The following is a 14,420-nucleotide window of genomic DNA, read 5'->3' as shown; positions in this document are numbered from 1 at the left end:
TGGACTTGCTGGACTGCATTGTTCTTAGCCTGCATGGCCAGTGGTCTGGAATAATGGAAGTTATATTTCAATAACACCTGCAAGCACCACATTAGCTACCCATGGCGTAAGCTGCAACTATCTTTTGGAATATGGGGATTTCAAATTTGAACCTACTGATGCAAGACATTTTCTCTGCTACTTTTTCCTCATTTAGTCTTGGTACATCAGCTATGCTGTATTTTTGTCTATCATTCAAATACAGGATGACCAGATAGTTTGGTTGAATAATCAAAGGTTACTAAATGTACAGTAATGTTCTTTTCATATTTGTTTATTTTTTAAAATAAATATTTTCTTAGTGCAAAACTTTATTTGGAACAAGATGTGTTGTAGTTCAGGCATGCTAGTTGCACTTTGCAGATCAAACCATGATGAGCATTTTTGTAGAGATCATGAAGAGTACTAAATGTTTGCTGGAAATAAAGCCGAGTAATAATGAATAATTGCAACTGTGAAGTTCAGAATTGAATTGTATTAACTTCTGGCTTGCTTGGTATGTGTGTGTGTGTGTGTGTGTGTGTGTGTGTGTGTGTTTAAAGCAAGGAGCCTGTCATTGTATATAAACCACTTTGACAACCCTAGGTGCAGCATAAATAATGTCATCATGATTTGTGGTCTTATCATCATCTAGAAGAGGTATGGAGGTTATTCATAGGTTGCTGTGGAGGCTATAAAATGGTCACTATTAGTAAGAAAAATACACTTCCTATTATTACACATTACCCATAGAGCTCCTACATACAGCAATGTTTGATGTGTTCACAGAATAATAGTTCTAAATTTCCAATTGGCAGCCAAGGGAATAATCGGAGGGGGGGATCTATATAAGAGAAATATTATTTTTAAAGCCAGATCTGAAAACAAATCACACTGGGATTTGAAATGAAATGAATAGTTGCTGCAGAAGAGTAGAATTCAATCTGGCCAGTTCATGAGGATTGTTCATTGGAATAGTGCCTACTTGGTTTCATATTATGCCTCTGTTCTTTGACTGCACCTTCAATTTATTTCACAGCATGTTGAATTAGCTTCAGAACAGCTTTAAGTAAAAAGTGTCCTGTGCCATGTGTTGACCTTTGTCTTAAATATATAGTGTGAACAATTTTTTTTTTTTTTTTTTTTTTGCTTCACAACATGATTGCGTCCACCCAATCTTTTCCTTTTGGGGCAGAGGGTGGTGATGATAATATTTACTTGATCATTAACTTAACTAGAAGATAAGGAAATAATAGTCATACTTACCCTGAGCTGGCAAAATACCATGTGCAGCCATTTCATATCCCCCCTCCCCGATTTGCATTTTCACACAAGGTATCTTCAATTGATTGGTTTCCCTGGCAACTGTTCCTTGCTTTGACTGCATAAGCACTCCGGTGTGCTGTGAAACAGATTACTGCTGAAATAGTGGAATTAGTCTGGTGTAATGGGATGTTGTTTGAGCTGTTTCAGAGTTCTTAATTCCATTATTCGTTGCATTATTCCATTAATGCTGCATTATTGTCAAATAACAAGTAGATTTAGTCTAATCAAATTCTCTTTTAACAAGTTTCTTGTAAGCCTATGATAGGCATTCTTTTGATAGAAGGAAAGAAATCTCTAACACAAACTTGAATAAAATATATCATTAAAAAGCATACAGAAGGAAACCTAATTCTCTTTGAGCCAATTCACATGATAACATTTTTATTTTTATTTTGGTTAATACTATCAACAGAGTATTGCCTTATTCATCCCATATGTTTATCTCTTTGTGCATATTCTCATGTGCGCTTGCATATACTAGACTCTATGTCAAACTATATTAATCTAAAAAACAATCTAATGCCATTTCACATAAGCAGATGCTTTCAATTCCTACAACAGCCAAAGTCAAAAGCGGTTAGAAAGGTAGGGCCACGCAGAAATAGATTGGAATTATTGAAAAAATATGCAAAATAATTCCACTACATGAACAGAATTGCTAGTTTTTAGTCTGTTCCAGTTTAGTCTAGTCTAATGGGGATTAGTTATTTTCTGAAATCAAATAACTTCACAAGCAACATAAAATGGAGAGAAGAAAGGAAAGAAGCACATAAGGCAATTGCAGTATTTTGCCTTGAATTTATAACTTTACTGAAATCCCCAAAGTTCTAAAAATTCAAATTGTAGATTAAAGAAATAATGCAGCATACATCAGGAACTGGGATTAAAATGGATCACACTGTTATCAAGCGTGGTGGTTATAACCCTGCCTGAATAAATGACCAAAGAGTCTGGCAGAGGTAGCCAGCCTATGTGTGTGTCTGGCACAATTTTGCTTGTCCTTGAACCACACTCTAGTTAATTGTACCATTACTGCATTACCATGGACAGCAGGCCTACTTATGAGCTGTTACACCATATGATTATTACCCAACTCATGGTCCATAAATCAATGACCCCACTCTGCCAGCAGCAGGAGCATTGTTTGAGGATAGCCCAAGTGGCCAACTCCTAGGTATTTTGTACTGGGGCCCAGTCTTTCTCTTCCACACTTTAAAAAAGAAAGTCCTTTAACTACAGGGCAGGTGGCTGTAAAGTGCAGTGCTGCTGAGACTCCCCATCTCAGTTTATGGAGGGCCCAATCCACATGTAATGTGCTGGGCCCAGAAAATCCTGTTGGTACCCCATAAGGTAAAGGTAAAGGTACCCCTGACCATTAAGTCCAGTTGTGAATGACTCTGGGGTTGCAGCTCTCATCTCGCTCTATAGGCCGAGGGAGCTGGCATTTGTCTGCAGACAGCTTTTGGGTCATGTGGCCAGCATGACTAAGCCGCTTCTGGTGAACCAGAGCAGTGCACGGAAAGGCCGTTCACCTTCCTGCCGGAGCAGTACCTGTTTATCTACTTACACTTTGACGTGCTTTTGAACTGCTAGGTGGGTAGGAGCTGGGACTGAACAATGGGAGCTCACCCCATCGCACGGATTCGAACTGCCAACCTTCTGATCAGCAAGCCCTAGGCTTTGTGGTTTAGACCACAGTGCCACCCGTGTCCCCATAGCTTAGGGTAAACCCTGACAGCGAGAGACACAGGCTGTGTTTTTGCTTCTGAAAGTCAGCCTTTAATGTTCATCAATACATATGCAAATTTTATGCAAAAGTTTTTTTCATGGTACTTAAGTCCTTTAAGTATCTAACAACACCACTGGGCAGCAGTCATCACCAACTATTGCAATCCCACATCTGACAAACCACTACTATGTACTAAGAGAGGACCAGATTACCCCACATTATAGCTGCCATGGCCTAAGAACAAGGGTGACCACACTTGGGTCTCAGCAGCTGCCCAACATGGTTGAATCTCTCTTCTAATAGCCCACCTCCCTTAGCAGTAAAGGTCCTAGGAAAGTTATTCCTAAAAGAAGTCAAGCCTTTGCATGTGTTCTAATCAAATGCCCCAGAGGCTTGAGCTTTTATGAGTATTCAGTAAAAGTGCCCAGAAATTCTTTGTCAGAGTGTGGGGAGTACTTTCCTTCCCATACCCCAAGATAAATTTATGGGCAATGAGGAGGCAGTAGCTTGCAGGACGGAGCTGTTCATTCTTGCTCATCAGCATTTCATCAGGAGATAGGTTAACTTTGGCAAGTACCCCATCTCAAATGTCTTGCAACCTCTCTAGGAGCTCTTGGCGTATTGCCTGCATGCTCTGTTTGATGGTTACCTCCTGCAGTTAGCTAGCATGGAGAAAAAGAGGGTCAACAATCTTGTTGGACCTCAGGCAAATCCTTAGATTTCATGAGCCTCTGGTTATTGTGGCTCAAAGCCTATGGTCACTGTTGCAAGGCAGAAAAACAATGTGCCTCTTCTTTCTGTCATAGGGCTGGGCTTTTTAAGCACATTCAATAACATTATGAACTTATCTCTTGAAAAAGAAATTTTGCTTTAAAATTATTTAGATGTTAAACCACAGGCATATCCTTTTAAATTAATAATGCAACTTTTATAAGCACAAAATTATTATCCACAGACTTCTCATAAAGTAGGACTTAAGTGTATAACTCCTTATGGTCATTTGAATTTGGCCTTTTTATTTACCTCCATAATTTCCAGTACTTTAAAATCGATCCATTTAGAGAAAGTGAGCGTAAATTATTCCTCTTTATTTATCCAGTGAGAATCTAGCTATTCAGAATGCTCTTGGAGAAGGAAATGGCATGAATAGATGCTGCTATCAAATATACCCTGCCTGTAAAGGCTAGCATGTCAATGAAGTGGCTTCTGGGGTAGCCTTATCATGAAGTGATGGTATAGAGAGATTTTGTCATGACAAGAAATTGAACATGCAGTCTTTCTAAGGGTATTTTGAAGCAGAATAATCCCAAGAGGTGCAGTCGTCTTCAAAAACACCCTGTCTTCATTGTGCCAAAATCCCAGTTTAGGGCTAAGTGCCCTCAAGGTTCATGAGTAGCGTCATAGCTGGTGGGGAAAATAAGGAGAAAAACATGTCATTTTTTCAATGGACTGCATGTTGCATTGCACAGGCTGATACTTGGTGTGCAGCATTCTATTTGGGAACTTGCGTTGGTGGCATTTGACACTTACAAAACATGGAGATACTCAAGGCCAAAAAAGTTGCATGCAGTTTATAGATTTGAATTTAGAACAGTTTAAATGCCAGCATCAAAGAGATGCAAATTTGAGCAACTCTTGAACTCAATAGCCTACGTGTTAGTCTTAAATCGGGAATACAGTAAGAAGAAGTAAATGAGAAAAACTAAGAGAAGAGCTACCAACCTCTGACTATGTTTTTTGACTAGTTATCTCTCTAATAATTACTTCTAGTGCTACTAATCAAATTACTGCTACTGTGCTAGCTGGAGAAAAGTTGTCCCATTGTATGATGGTGGAGGTGGGGCAGGTGTGCAGATAGGTAAAGGACCAGGTGAATGAGTATCTACTGAATAATTATTTACAAGGCTATATACATATATTCATATTCTTTTGCAGTCAACAGTTCATAGATAGACAGATGGTTAGATATAGTTAGAAAGCATAGTTGGAAATCCTCTTTTCAGTATGAGTGTATCATCAGTACACATCATGTGGGACTTTGAGTTCAATATGTCATTATAACCAGTTGGCTGCATGCCTGTAAAATATGAAAATGATTTACAAAACAGAACAGAAACCATTTCATCTCCTGAATGCATTCCAAAATATAATTTGCCAGCAATTAAAATCCCAAGCAACGCAAACTGAATTACTTTTCCCCTTGAGGCTTTCAACACCATTTAATTTGTTCTTGTTTTATTCTTTAGCTTTTTACTTTTTGATAAGTCTCTTATGAGGAATGAAATACTAGCTTTTATTCTTCAAATGAGTAGCAAACGCACAAGCAAATTAGTAAATTCTGTTGGCCGAAATATCAGCCTCCTTGGCCCTTGTGTCAGACAATAAAATTGCATCTAGTTCGCACACCATGTCACTAGTGTTATGTTAAATTAGAGTAACATTAATATCCACGTAATGGAAAGTGTTTTTGCAGAAATCGATCAGCACATGTGCATATTGAAACATGTACTGTGTTGTGATAAAGTGGTACCTTTCAGTTGAAATGTTATTTTTACAGCACTATCGTATGCTGCTTTTCAAGACTCACTGTATTCATTGAGGTTCAGTCACAGTTAAGTGCACCAGAGTTTGAGACCCCATGCACGCTTACCCTCCATAAGTCTAATTGAATGTGTCTGGGCATGTTGCCAAAGAAAGATGCACAAAATTAGGTTGTACAATTTAAAGTTATCATGTTCTACTTTACTAGATTATTTTGCATATATATTTAAGTACTGGGATGAAGATGGTACAGGTGGAACTTGCAAGTTACCTAGCTCTCTCATCCCCATATATTGGTGAACATTAAAACAAGTAGTATTTGTTTTTATCTGTTAATATTGGTGAACAAAGTGCAATGTTTGATCTCTTTTTGATGGAGAACAACATTTTCTACTTTTACAGAGGATCAAAACAGTATCCTCAAAACTTCAGGCAGCAAGTCATTCTTTGATGGACACTTGTTCTGTAAGCTATCTCTGCTATGCAGGATCACCATATTTGACGGAGGCTCACAAACAGGATCCTCTGTGCCAGATTTAGGGCAGTGCAGGTGGTTGCCTCGCAAAGGGTGCCAAGACAAGGAGGCACAAAATTTGGAAGATACATAACTGAGAAGATCCATTTGGGGACACCAAATGGCCTCACATATGGTGCCATATTACAAAAGATTTCCAAAGTCCACCTCTGGGACCCTACATGCATATGAATCAAGTAGACCAGGCATAGGCAAACTCGGCCCTCCAGATGTTTTGGGACTACAACTCCCATCATCCCTAGCTAACAGGACCAGTGCTCAGATGATGGGAGTTGTGGTCCCAAAACATCTGGAGGGCCGAGTTTGCCTATGCCTGAAGTAGACATTATGTGAAGAATGAGGAATTGCTGGCAGGTGTAGTGTCTCTCCCTTACACAAAGTGAATAGCCAAATAATAGTTCCATGTTCTCAAATAATCAAGGGCAAGCAAATTCTAATAGAAATTGGCATAAGTATTGGATCTGATATTGTCTCTGTGACAGAAGCTGTTACTTAGTTTTGTCTGACTCTCCATTAGATTACCTCTAGTGCTCCTTCAGCTTCAAGGTCATTAGGTAGAGTGAGGGGCCATCTTAGGCAACATGCTAAAGAGTATTGGGGCAAAGAGGCAGCCATCCTTTCAAGTCTTCCCACCCCCAGCTATTTTCCTCCATTGGAAGACAAAGCTGTGCATGCCGTGTGAGCTTTACACCGGCCTGCTACCCTCTGGTGTGGTGTATGATGTGGTGTAATAGCCAGTCCAGTTACCTTCTGCATGTGCTATGAGGGAGGGGTTGCCATCTTGCCCATTGCCTCAGACAGCAAGATGTCATCATAGGCCAGCCCTCTTCAACCAGGCTAGAACTTTGATCCAGAGGGCCCTTTTACATATGCAGTCATGCCTGCATCCACATAATTTTTTTTTTTTAAAAAAAACAGCACAATAAAATCCATACACTTTTACTGTTATCATTCAATCACTCTACAATGCACCCTGTTTTGCATTTATGAGAGATTAAAGAACTGCTTGTATTGCAGCATAGAGGAAAGGGGATTGCTGACTGAGTGTCCCTTTGCACCTTTTGGACTGGGATTAGTATCAATCTCCGAGACAATATCTGACCAAGTTGGGAGGAATGGTACAAGAGGAAATGCATAGCAGGGCTAAATCCAATCTGACAGGATGGGACACTTTTTCTTGCTATGATGCTTTTAAAATGACAAGTATCCATCTCGAGAAAAATGTATCTATCTTTACCATAATAATTGATTCATCATAATCTTTGTAGCCATCACCATTAGTGATTTTCCCCCCATTCAGTTTTCCTTTTAAAAGCCAATTCATTATTTTCCTAGTAGAAAATAAAATAAAATCAGTCCAACTCCCAGAATGCCATCTTTGTTCAGTGTTCTGTCTTTATACCTAATATTAAGTTTGTATTAAGAATTTTTGCTGTCATGATGAAAGTAAAAGAGACAAGGAAAGATGCATTTTGCTTTTCTTTCTTTTAAAAACCTTGGCTGGAACAATGTATCCAGTTGTGTATGTTTATTCTCTTTGCCATGGGGTGGATTCTTCAAAAACATTTTTTTTTATTTGGCTACATATGCTCAGGACAAAATACACATGCATCCTGTCAATGTGAAATGTATATAACAAAATAGTTTGCTGAATAGAAGCAGCAGTCCAGCTTCTCCTTCTGGGCACTCCTTCCTAATCCTGCATGTGTGCACCATTCACATTTGAAGGAGGACATGCATTTTATACTGGGGTGAATGTGTATCTAACTAGCAAATGAAAAGTGAGGTCCAAGTTCCTGTAGCTTTTGTAATATGTTCTGCGCACCATGCAAACATCAGAACCTCTCCAACAAGCACATATACCTCCCCTACACACAACAGCTGCTCCATTCATTTTTCTGGACTCTAATAATCCATGTGTTAAATGCAATGTGCACATGTATCTGCTTCCTTTATAGAAAGGTAAAAGCTCTTGTGTTTGCATTGTGACTCCTGTGCCTATTAAAAACCATTACATTGGGTTGATTGATTTTATTGTGCTGTAAAGCTTCTATTTGTTCCTCACAACAAAGAATCCAAGGAATTTCTCTCTCTCTTTTCCCCGATGGCCCCTTTATCAGGAGATAATTTTAAGTTGTCATGCATTTGCCAGTTGAATTATTCACTGTATTGCAGTTTTAACATCTTTAACTCTTGCCCATTAGCAATCATCTCTAGTCTAAAGCATGCTGCAAAGCCTAATCCCTCAAGGTTAGATAAAAATATTTTTTCTTTTCATCTTCTTTCAGCTGGAGTTATAGAATAAATGGCAGAAATATCACACGGGACCTATGCGTACAAACTGTCATTCTTACTCTTTACCTAGGGGCAACAATTGCTAGATTGAGCTTCTGTGCATGCTTATGTCTCTCCCCCCCTCCCCCATCTTGTTGTTTTCCTGTATTTTAATTTCCAGTTCATTTTCCAATTAATTTTGGAAACATAGAATCCTACAGCAAATACAGAAATGTTCTGGAATACGATATTAGTGAACCAAGGTTTTCTGTTGTGCATGGACATTATTAAAACACAGATAGACAAAAAAGGCTGAACTAAAGTTATGCCATTTTATTTTAGAGAGACTTGTATCAACCACATAGTGCTGTAAGGTAGTTAATGTTGAGATAATCCCATTATCATGGTACCACTGTTTCAATTGATACTGCTTCAGAGGTCCCTGCTTCAGTTTGGGGCACTTTGGAGAGATTCCCATTTAGCTCAGGCAAGCCACATTCACCAGAATCTTTTGTGTGCTCACACCCTAGTATATGTCCACTACCCGAGCAGGAACTGAAAGGAAAAGAAGTCATATGTTGCTAATTCCATAACAGCTACAACTGAAGAGGTAGCAGAACCGGGTTCATGTGGTCCAGGAGCACAAATGTTTACCTACACAGAGGTCTCAAGCTAGTAATAGTACATTTGTCTAGACTTTTCTGTGTATAACTTTTGGCACCTCTTTTTAAAATCCAGCATATATAATGATACATGATCAAACAGTATTTAAGAAAGTCTGTAGTTCTGTGAGAGCATAATAGTCATTGCAAAGGCAAATATAATGGTGTGGATAAATTGGCCATAATATATTATAACTATGCATATTTGTTACAGCACAAAAATGAGCCAGACTGAATGGGGAAACTAACATTCCAGATATATTTCAGTTTTAATTATTGTATTATTATTTATCAGAGGAGCACTCTATTGTCTCTCAAGGCAGACAGACGCCAGCGATAAAACATAATGTAACATTACAAATAGAGCATAAATTCATATAAAAATAATTAACAAATCATCCATAAAACAAATACAAATGTGTAAACCACTATTAACAAAAAAAGCATCTAAAAATAAGCCAAGCATCACAATTACACCAAAAGTCTTATCAAACAAATCATTAGGGCATTTATAATCTATAAAACAAACTTAGCAACATTAATAAAATGGCAACTAAAAAATATAAACTGAGCACTGTTAATACACACACTCTTTTCATGCCCCCATGACTCATAACTTTTCGCTCTGTTCAGTTCATTAAAATACACATAAGCTACACATAATTCCCGTTTTTAAGCCAGCTCAGCCAGATGCAGTACTGGCCAGGGTCCTTGGGTAGTGGGCCTTGGAGGAGATGGTGGGGCTCTCAGGCCTATCACCACTGATAAGGAAGTTGCCCACATTGCTCTCAATAATAAGGAGGCTTCCCATTTGTAGTCTGAGACGAGCCTGTCCCTTTGGAGTGGTCAGTTGTGGTACACTTAGGGTGGAGACAAACCAGGGGGGTCCAACAGTGACTGTACACTCAGGATGCTCTTGCTACACCATAGTCCATCCACTAGCAGCTGCTCCAGCAGCAGTGCATCATCTGTACTTGCTTTCTGTTTTACTTGTCCATGGATGTCCTGAGAATGTCACACTTTAGATGGTTTCCCGAGTGATAACTTCAGTCCTTGAGCAATACCATAATGTGGGAGGGGAAGTTATTGGTTTTTTTTTTTAAAAAGTGTTTTGTGTTGTCTCATTTTGTATTTTTATGTTGTGAGCAGTCTTGTGATCTTTGGATGAAGGGCTGTATACAAATTTAATAAATAAAACCATGCACCGAATGCCTGTGTTCCCCTTAAGTAGGCAAAATGAGAGAATGTTGAAGCATTCCTTTCTGTACAGGCAAACTGTGAGTGGTTGGTGCATGCTGTGGGTTGCACAGCTCAAGTGGTTCCGGTGAGCTGACAGTACAATATATGTGTCAATAAAAGAATGAGAGGAATGGGTAGCTTATACACATGCAAGGTGATATGCTGTGGATGGAGTCATAATGTGGAGAAGGGTGCAAGCCACTTACTGTGATGAGTCCTATAAAAACGATTTTTATGTGCTGCTGAGGCAATACATTCTCACCAGTGTGGTCAGTGTTACTAGTATGGCCCTCCTAAATGGTACAAGGATTAATAGGGCTGCTAACAAATGCAGAGTATTTTGTAGTTGTTAGTTTATTTGTTTAAATCACACAATTGCTTTAAGAGCACTGAAGAAGCAATTTGTAATAAATTCTAAAACTCCTCATTAATCAGCATTTGAAAACCACCATTAAGAGACAGTTTTGACATTAACAAGTGCAAATAAACCACCTAGAGTGCAGTAGAGCTGCCAGTTAAACCAGTAAATAAAAAATAATTTAGATGAAATTTGTATTGTGTTTTTTTCAAGCATTTATTCCTAAACTCACCATGGAAATAAGTCTGGAAATTCAGTGAATTGTTATTCAAAGACTGCCAATAGAATAAAACGTCTCAAGAGCTCATTAGTAATACATTGATAACAAATGACATAGTTTATTTATACACAATACCTGTGCGTTACCAAATTTCAGTGACAAAAAAAGAATGTCAGCTCAATTTAAAACAAATTTGCTACAATTAATTAATCCATATAACAGTGCTTAAAATCTGAGGATACTGGAATGAAATGTTGCAAAAATATCATTTAGCATTTTTATAAGTTGTGCAGAAAATCTGTTTTTATATACCTGATAGGCACTCACCTGCTGGATTGATAGAAGGTTCTTTTGTGTGAAAAGACAGGCAAAGAGCTTTTCTTTCCTGCAGAAACACTGAACCCTGCCACTGTATATTCATCTACACTCTGTCAATGTAGATCTTACTATTCCCTCAAGCATTCTGCATCTAAACAAAGGCTTCCAGTATATCCAGCATCCTCTTCTTGACAAATTGTGCTCCATTTTCTATTGCAACAAAGTTTTACTAGGCTCATTCAGTCTTTCTAACATTGTCAGACATGTATGGCACTGCAGTCACTTTGCTGCCACCACCCCCCTCTCTCCTTGTCCTCCCATCTATTTTACTGGAGCATCTAGGCCTTCTGCTTTGTGCCCTGTGGTCACTTGCTAGATTCATCTGAATGCGATAGGGTGGTATATAAATGCTCTAGCTTATACTAGAGCATTTAAGGTGGTAGATGGCCACTAGCTTGGATCCTATTTAAGCGGCTCTGCTGCCTTTCCACCCCTAAACCAGCTATTATGGGGCCCAGCTGGGAGGGTGGGATATGACAGCAGTGCTGGTTGAGGCCAGTGAGCCATCAAGCCTTTGGCCAGTGCCCATCCTGGCTGACTATGGCCCACCCTTGAGATACATAGCTCCTATGTAGCAGAAATGTAAGACTATAGAGCTATTATGCTGGAAATGCACCATACAAATTGTGTAGTGGCACACATTTGTATCCTACCTATGATGTCAAATTCACAGAGACCATTTGTGGGAAAACAAGAGGAGAAGGGTGGGTGTACGCTATGAATTGCAGGTGTCCACAAGTGCAACGAAGTTCATCAACAGAGGAAAGGATTAGGTTGTTTTGAGGAAGGATTTGCGTAGATGACATCTGGCCACCTCCCATTACACCAGGCATAGGCAAACTCTGGCCCTCCAGATGTTTGGGACTACACTTCCCATCATCCCTAGCTAACAGGACCAGTGGTCAGGGATGGTGGGAATTGTGGTCCCAAACATCTGGAGGGCCGGAGTTTGCCTATGCCTGCATTACACTATTTCCAACAGAACCTTTGCCCCACCCTCCTCTCCAGTCTGTGATTGGGTAAGGTAGAGATTGACTAGGTAGGTGTGGGAGCAGAGTGGCATAGTTTCATGCCACACAATTTGACATATGTGCTCTGTTCCCCTGCTGCAGCTTATACATGCCTGGGGTTGGGACATCACTACTACTACACAGGTTTGTCTTTATCCATCCTCTCTTGGTGCCTCGGAACTTTTAAAAGGACAAGAACCAACTCTGGGTGAAGACCTGGCAGCCCTACTGCTGTGCCACAATGTAGAATATACAGTCACCAGGAGCCTCTGAGAAAACAGCCTCCATGCACTGGTAATGAACTACACAGGACATGGGGAAGGGTGGGTTGGGAACCCTGGGCAGAATCAAATACAAAGCTATAAGGAGATACTTTGTATTGCCTTAGACAATTTGTCCATCTGGTTCTTTACTGGCTGGCTGAAGTTCAAAATGTCTCAGCGGGCATGCACTGTGCTTTTATGTGTGAACTGGACAACTGGTGCTTGAAATTTTGCATCTTGAAGTCTGTGCCTTTTTGAAATGAACCCAAGAATGTTTCATAGGTTATACAATTCCCGAAAGGATGCTCAAACTAAAAGCAATGCGGATTTCACTCCCACAGGTCTCTTTTAATTTGGATGCATCAGTGAACACAGCTGCCATAATTAGAGTCAAATTTCTGATCTGCTCCAGTACATGGTACCAGTGTGCAGGATGTATAAACATAGCTGGCAGGCTGGCAGGTTCCATTACATAATGAACCATATATCGCCTAAGGCATGTAACAAGGATGCTGCTGACCCTGCACTGGAAAATTAACAACCAAATTACTTAAATATATTTCTTTTGCTAGTAGACTCACTGCATCTAACGGTTGTAAGTATATAGCCTGCTTCCCCTAACTTGACCTACAAACTGACCTTAGTGATCAATTGAGGTACTGTTATTTTAATATGTGTGATATATATCCTATCAGTCTGCATCACTAGAAAATAGTCTTTTACTGTAAAGATAATGTACTACCAAGATTAGAGTGTGGTTTCAAACTGCTACATAATCATTGTTCAACTTTGCCCATGCAAACTGCTTCAGAATCCATTCTTCAAGGCAGGCTACTAAGAACCTCCTCAGAGGTTATGCATTAGGTCACCCTCTGGGATGATCTCACACATAATTTTGGTAAAAGTGTAATGGTTGAAACATCTTTTGTTATAGCCGCTTTACAAAGGAGAAACAGAGTATGAGAGAAAGCAACACTTATTGAGTCCAGCATTGAATCTTTGGTAGAACTTGCAAGTCTAAGTCATTATCTACAGCAGCATTGAGATATTGTCTGTATCTTTGAAAGCACAAGCATGTTCTGATCCAGCCAGTAACTGCAGGCAGAGAAGTGGGGGAAAGCAATATTCAATGTACACACAGAGGTCCCTTATCCACAAAGACTTGTCCTATAACAGAAAACAGGGGAGGGGATATCTCTATACATGCTCAGAACTGCCCTCTCTGCCAAGAAAATGGGTTGCCGTCATGTGAAGAAGCACTGTGTGCTCATTAAAGCACAAACAGGAGTTGAGCTATCAGCAGAAGGCATCCAGAAGGGTGAAAAGTGTGTTGTAATACAAGGCCATCATCATCATCACTTTTATTATTATTATTAAGGATTAGTGTGTGTTTTTTCACCAGAATGTACCCCAATAAATTATATTCTTAGTTTCATTTACGTACTTACAAGCATTACAGATATTTGTTTGGATAACAGTTGTCATCCCCCCCCACTCCATTGTATATATCACCATTTAAATAAATATTTTCATTAAATTCATATCAGTTACTTGCATCATGTACTTGTTTTCACAATAATCCTATATTTTCTTTTTCTTTGTACCTACATCGTTGGGGAAGCTTTTCTTGCCAAAATATATAAGCATGTCTTTCTATAGTGTTCTTCATAGCTGTATTACTATCAAAAGTGGACTTCAGTTCCTGTCCTTTGAATCCATAGACTGTGAGGGTTCATCCACATTTATCTTCACCGCCCCCAACACTTCTGTGCCCAGGTCTGCACTTTAAAGTGCTGTGTCTGACCACTTTTTTCTTTGCCCCACCACTTTCCCCAGGAAAACCCACTCTTTAACACTGAATCAGGGA

At 39.4% G+C, this 14,420-nt stretch overlaps 1 protein-coding gene across 2 annotated transcripts in view; it reads left to right on the top strand.

Moving 5' to 3' along the window:
- The window catches only part of XKR4 (XK related 4), a 133,994-nt gene that overhangs the window by 40,360 nt on the left and 79,214 nt on the right, over positions 1-14,420 (top strand). The window contains exon 2 of one of the 2 annotated variants that reach the window (XM_083517915.1): positions 12,393-12,434. The exons of the other annotated variant lie outside the window; for it this stretch is intronic. Coding sequence (XP_083374041.1) covers positions 12,393-12,434 — 42 coding nt within the window. The remainder of the gene's footprint in view (positions 1-12,392; positions 12,435-14,420) is intronic. 2 annotated transcript variants of the gene reach the window in all.

Source organism: Podarcis liolepis, assembly GCF_965112155.1.
Source record: "Podarcis liolepis genome assembly, chromosome: 8".
Taxonomy (NCBI): domain Eukaryota; kingdom Metazoa; phylum Chordata; class Lepidosauria; order Squamata; family Lacertidae; genus Podarcis; species Podarcis liolepis.
This window is presented reverse-complemented; position numbering and strand designations above follow the sequence as displayed.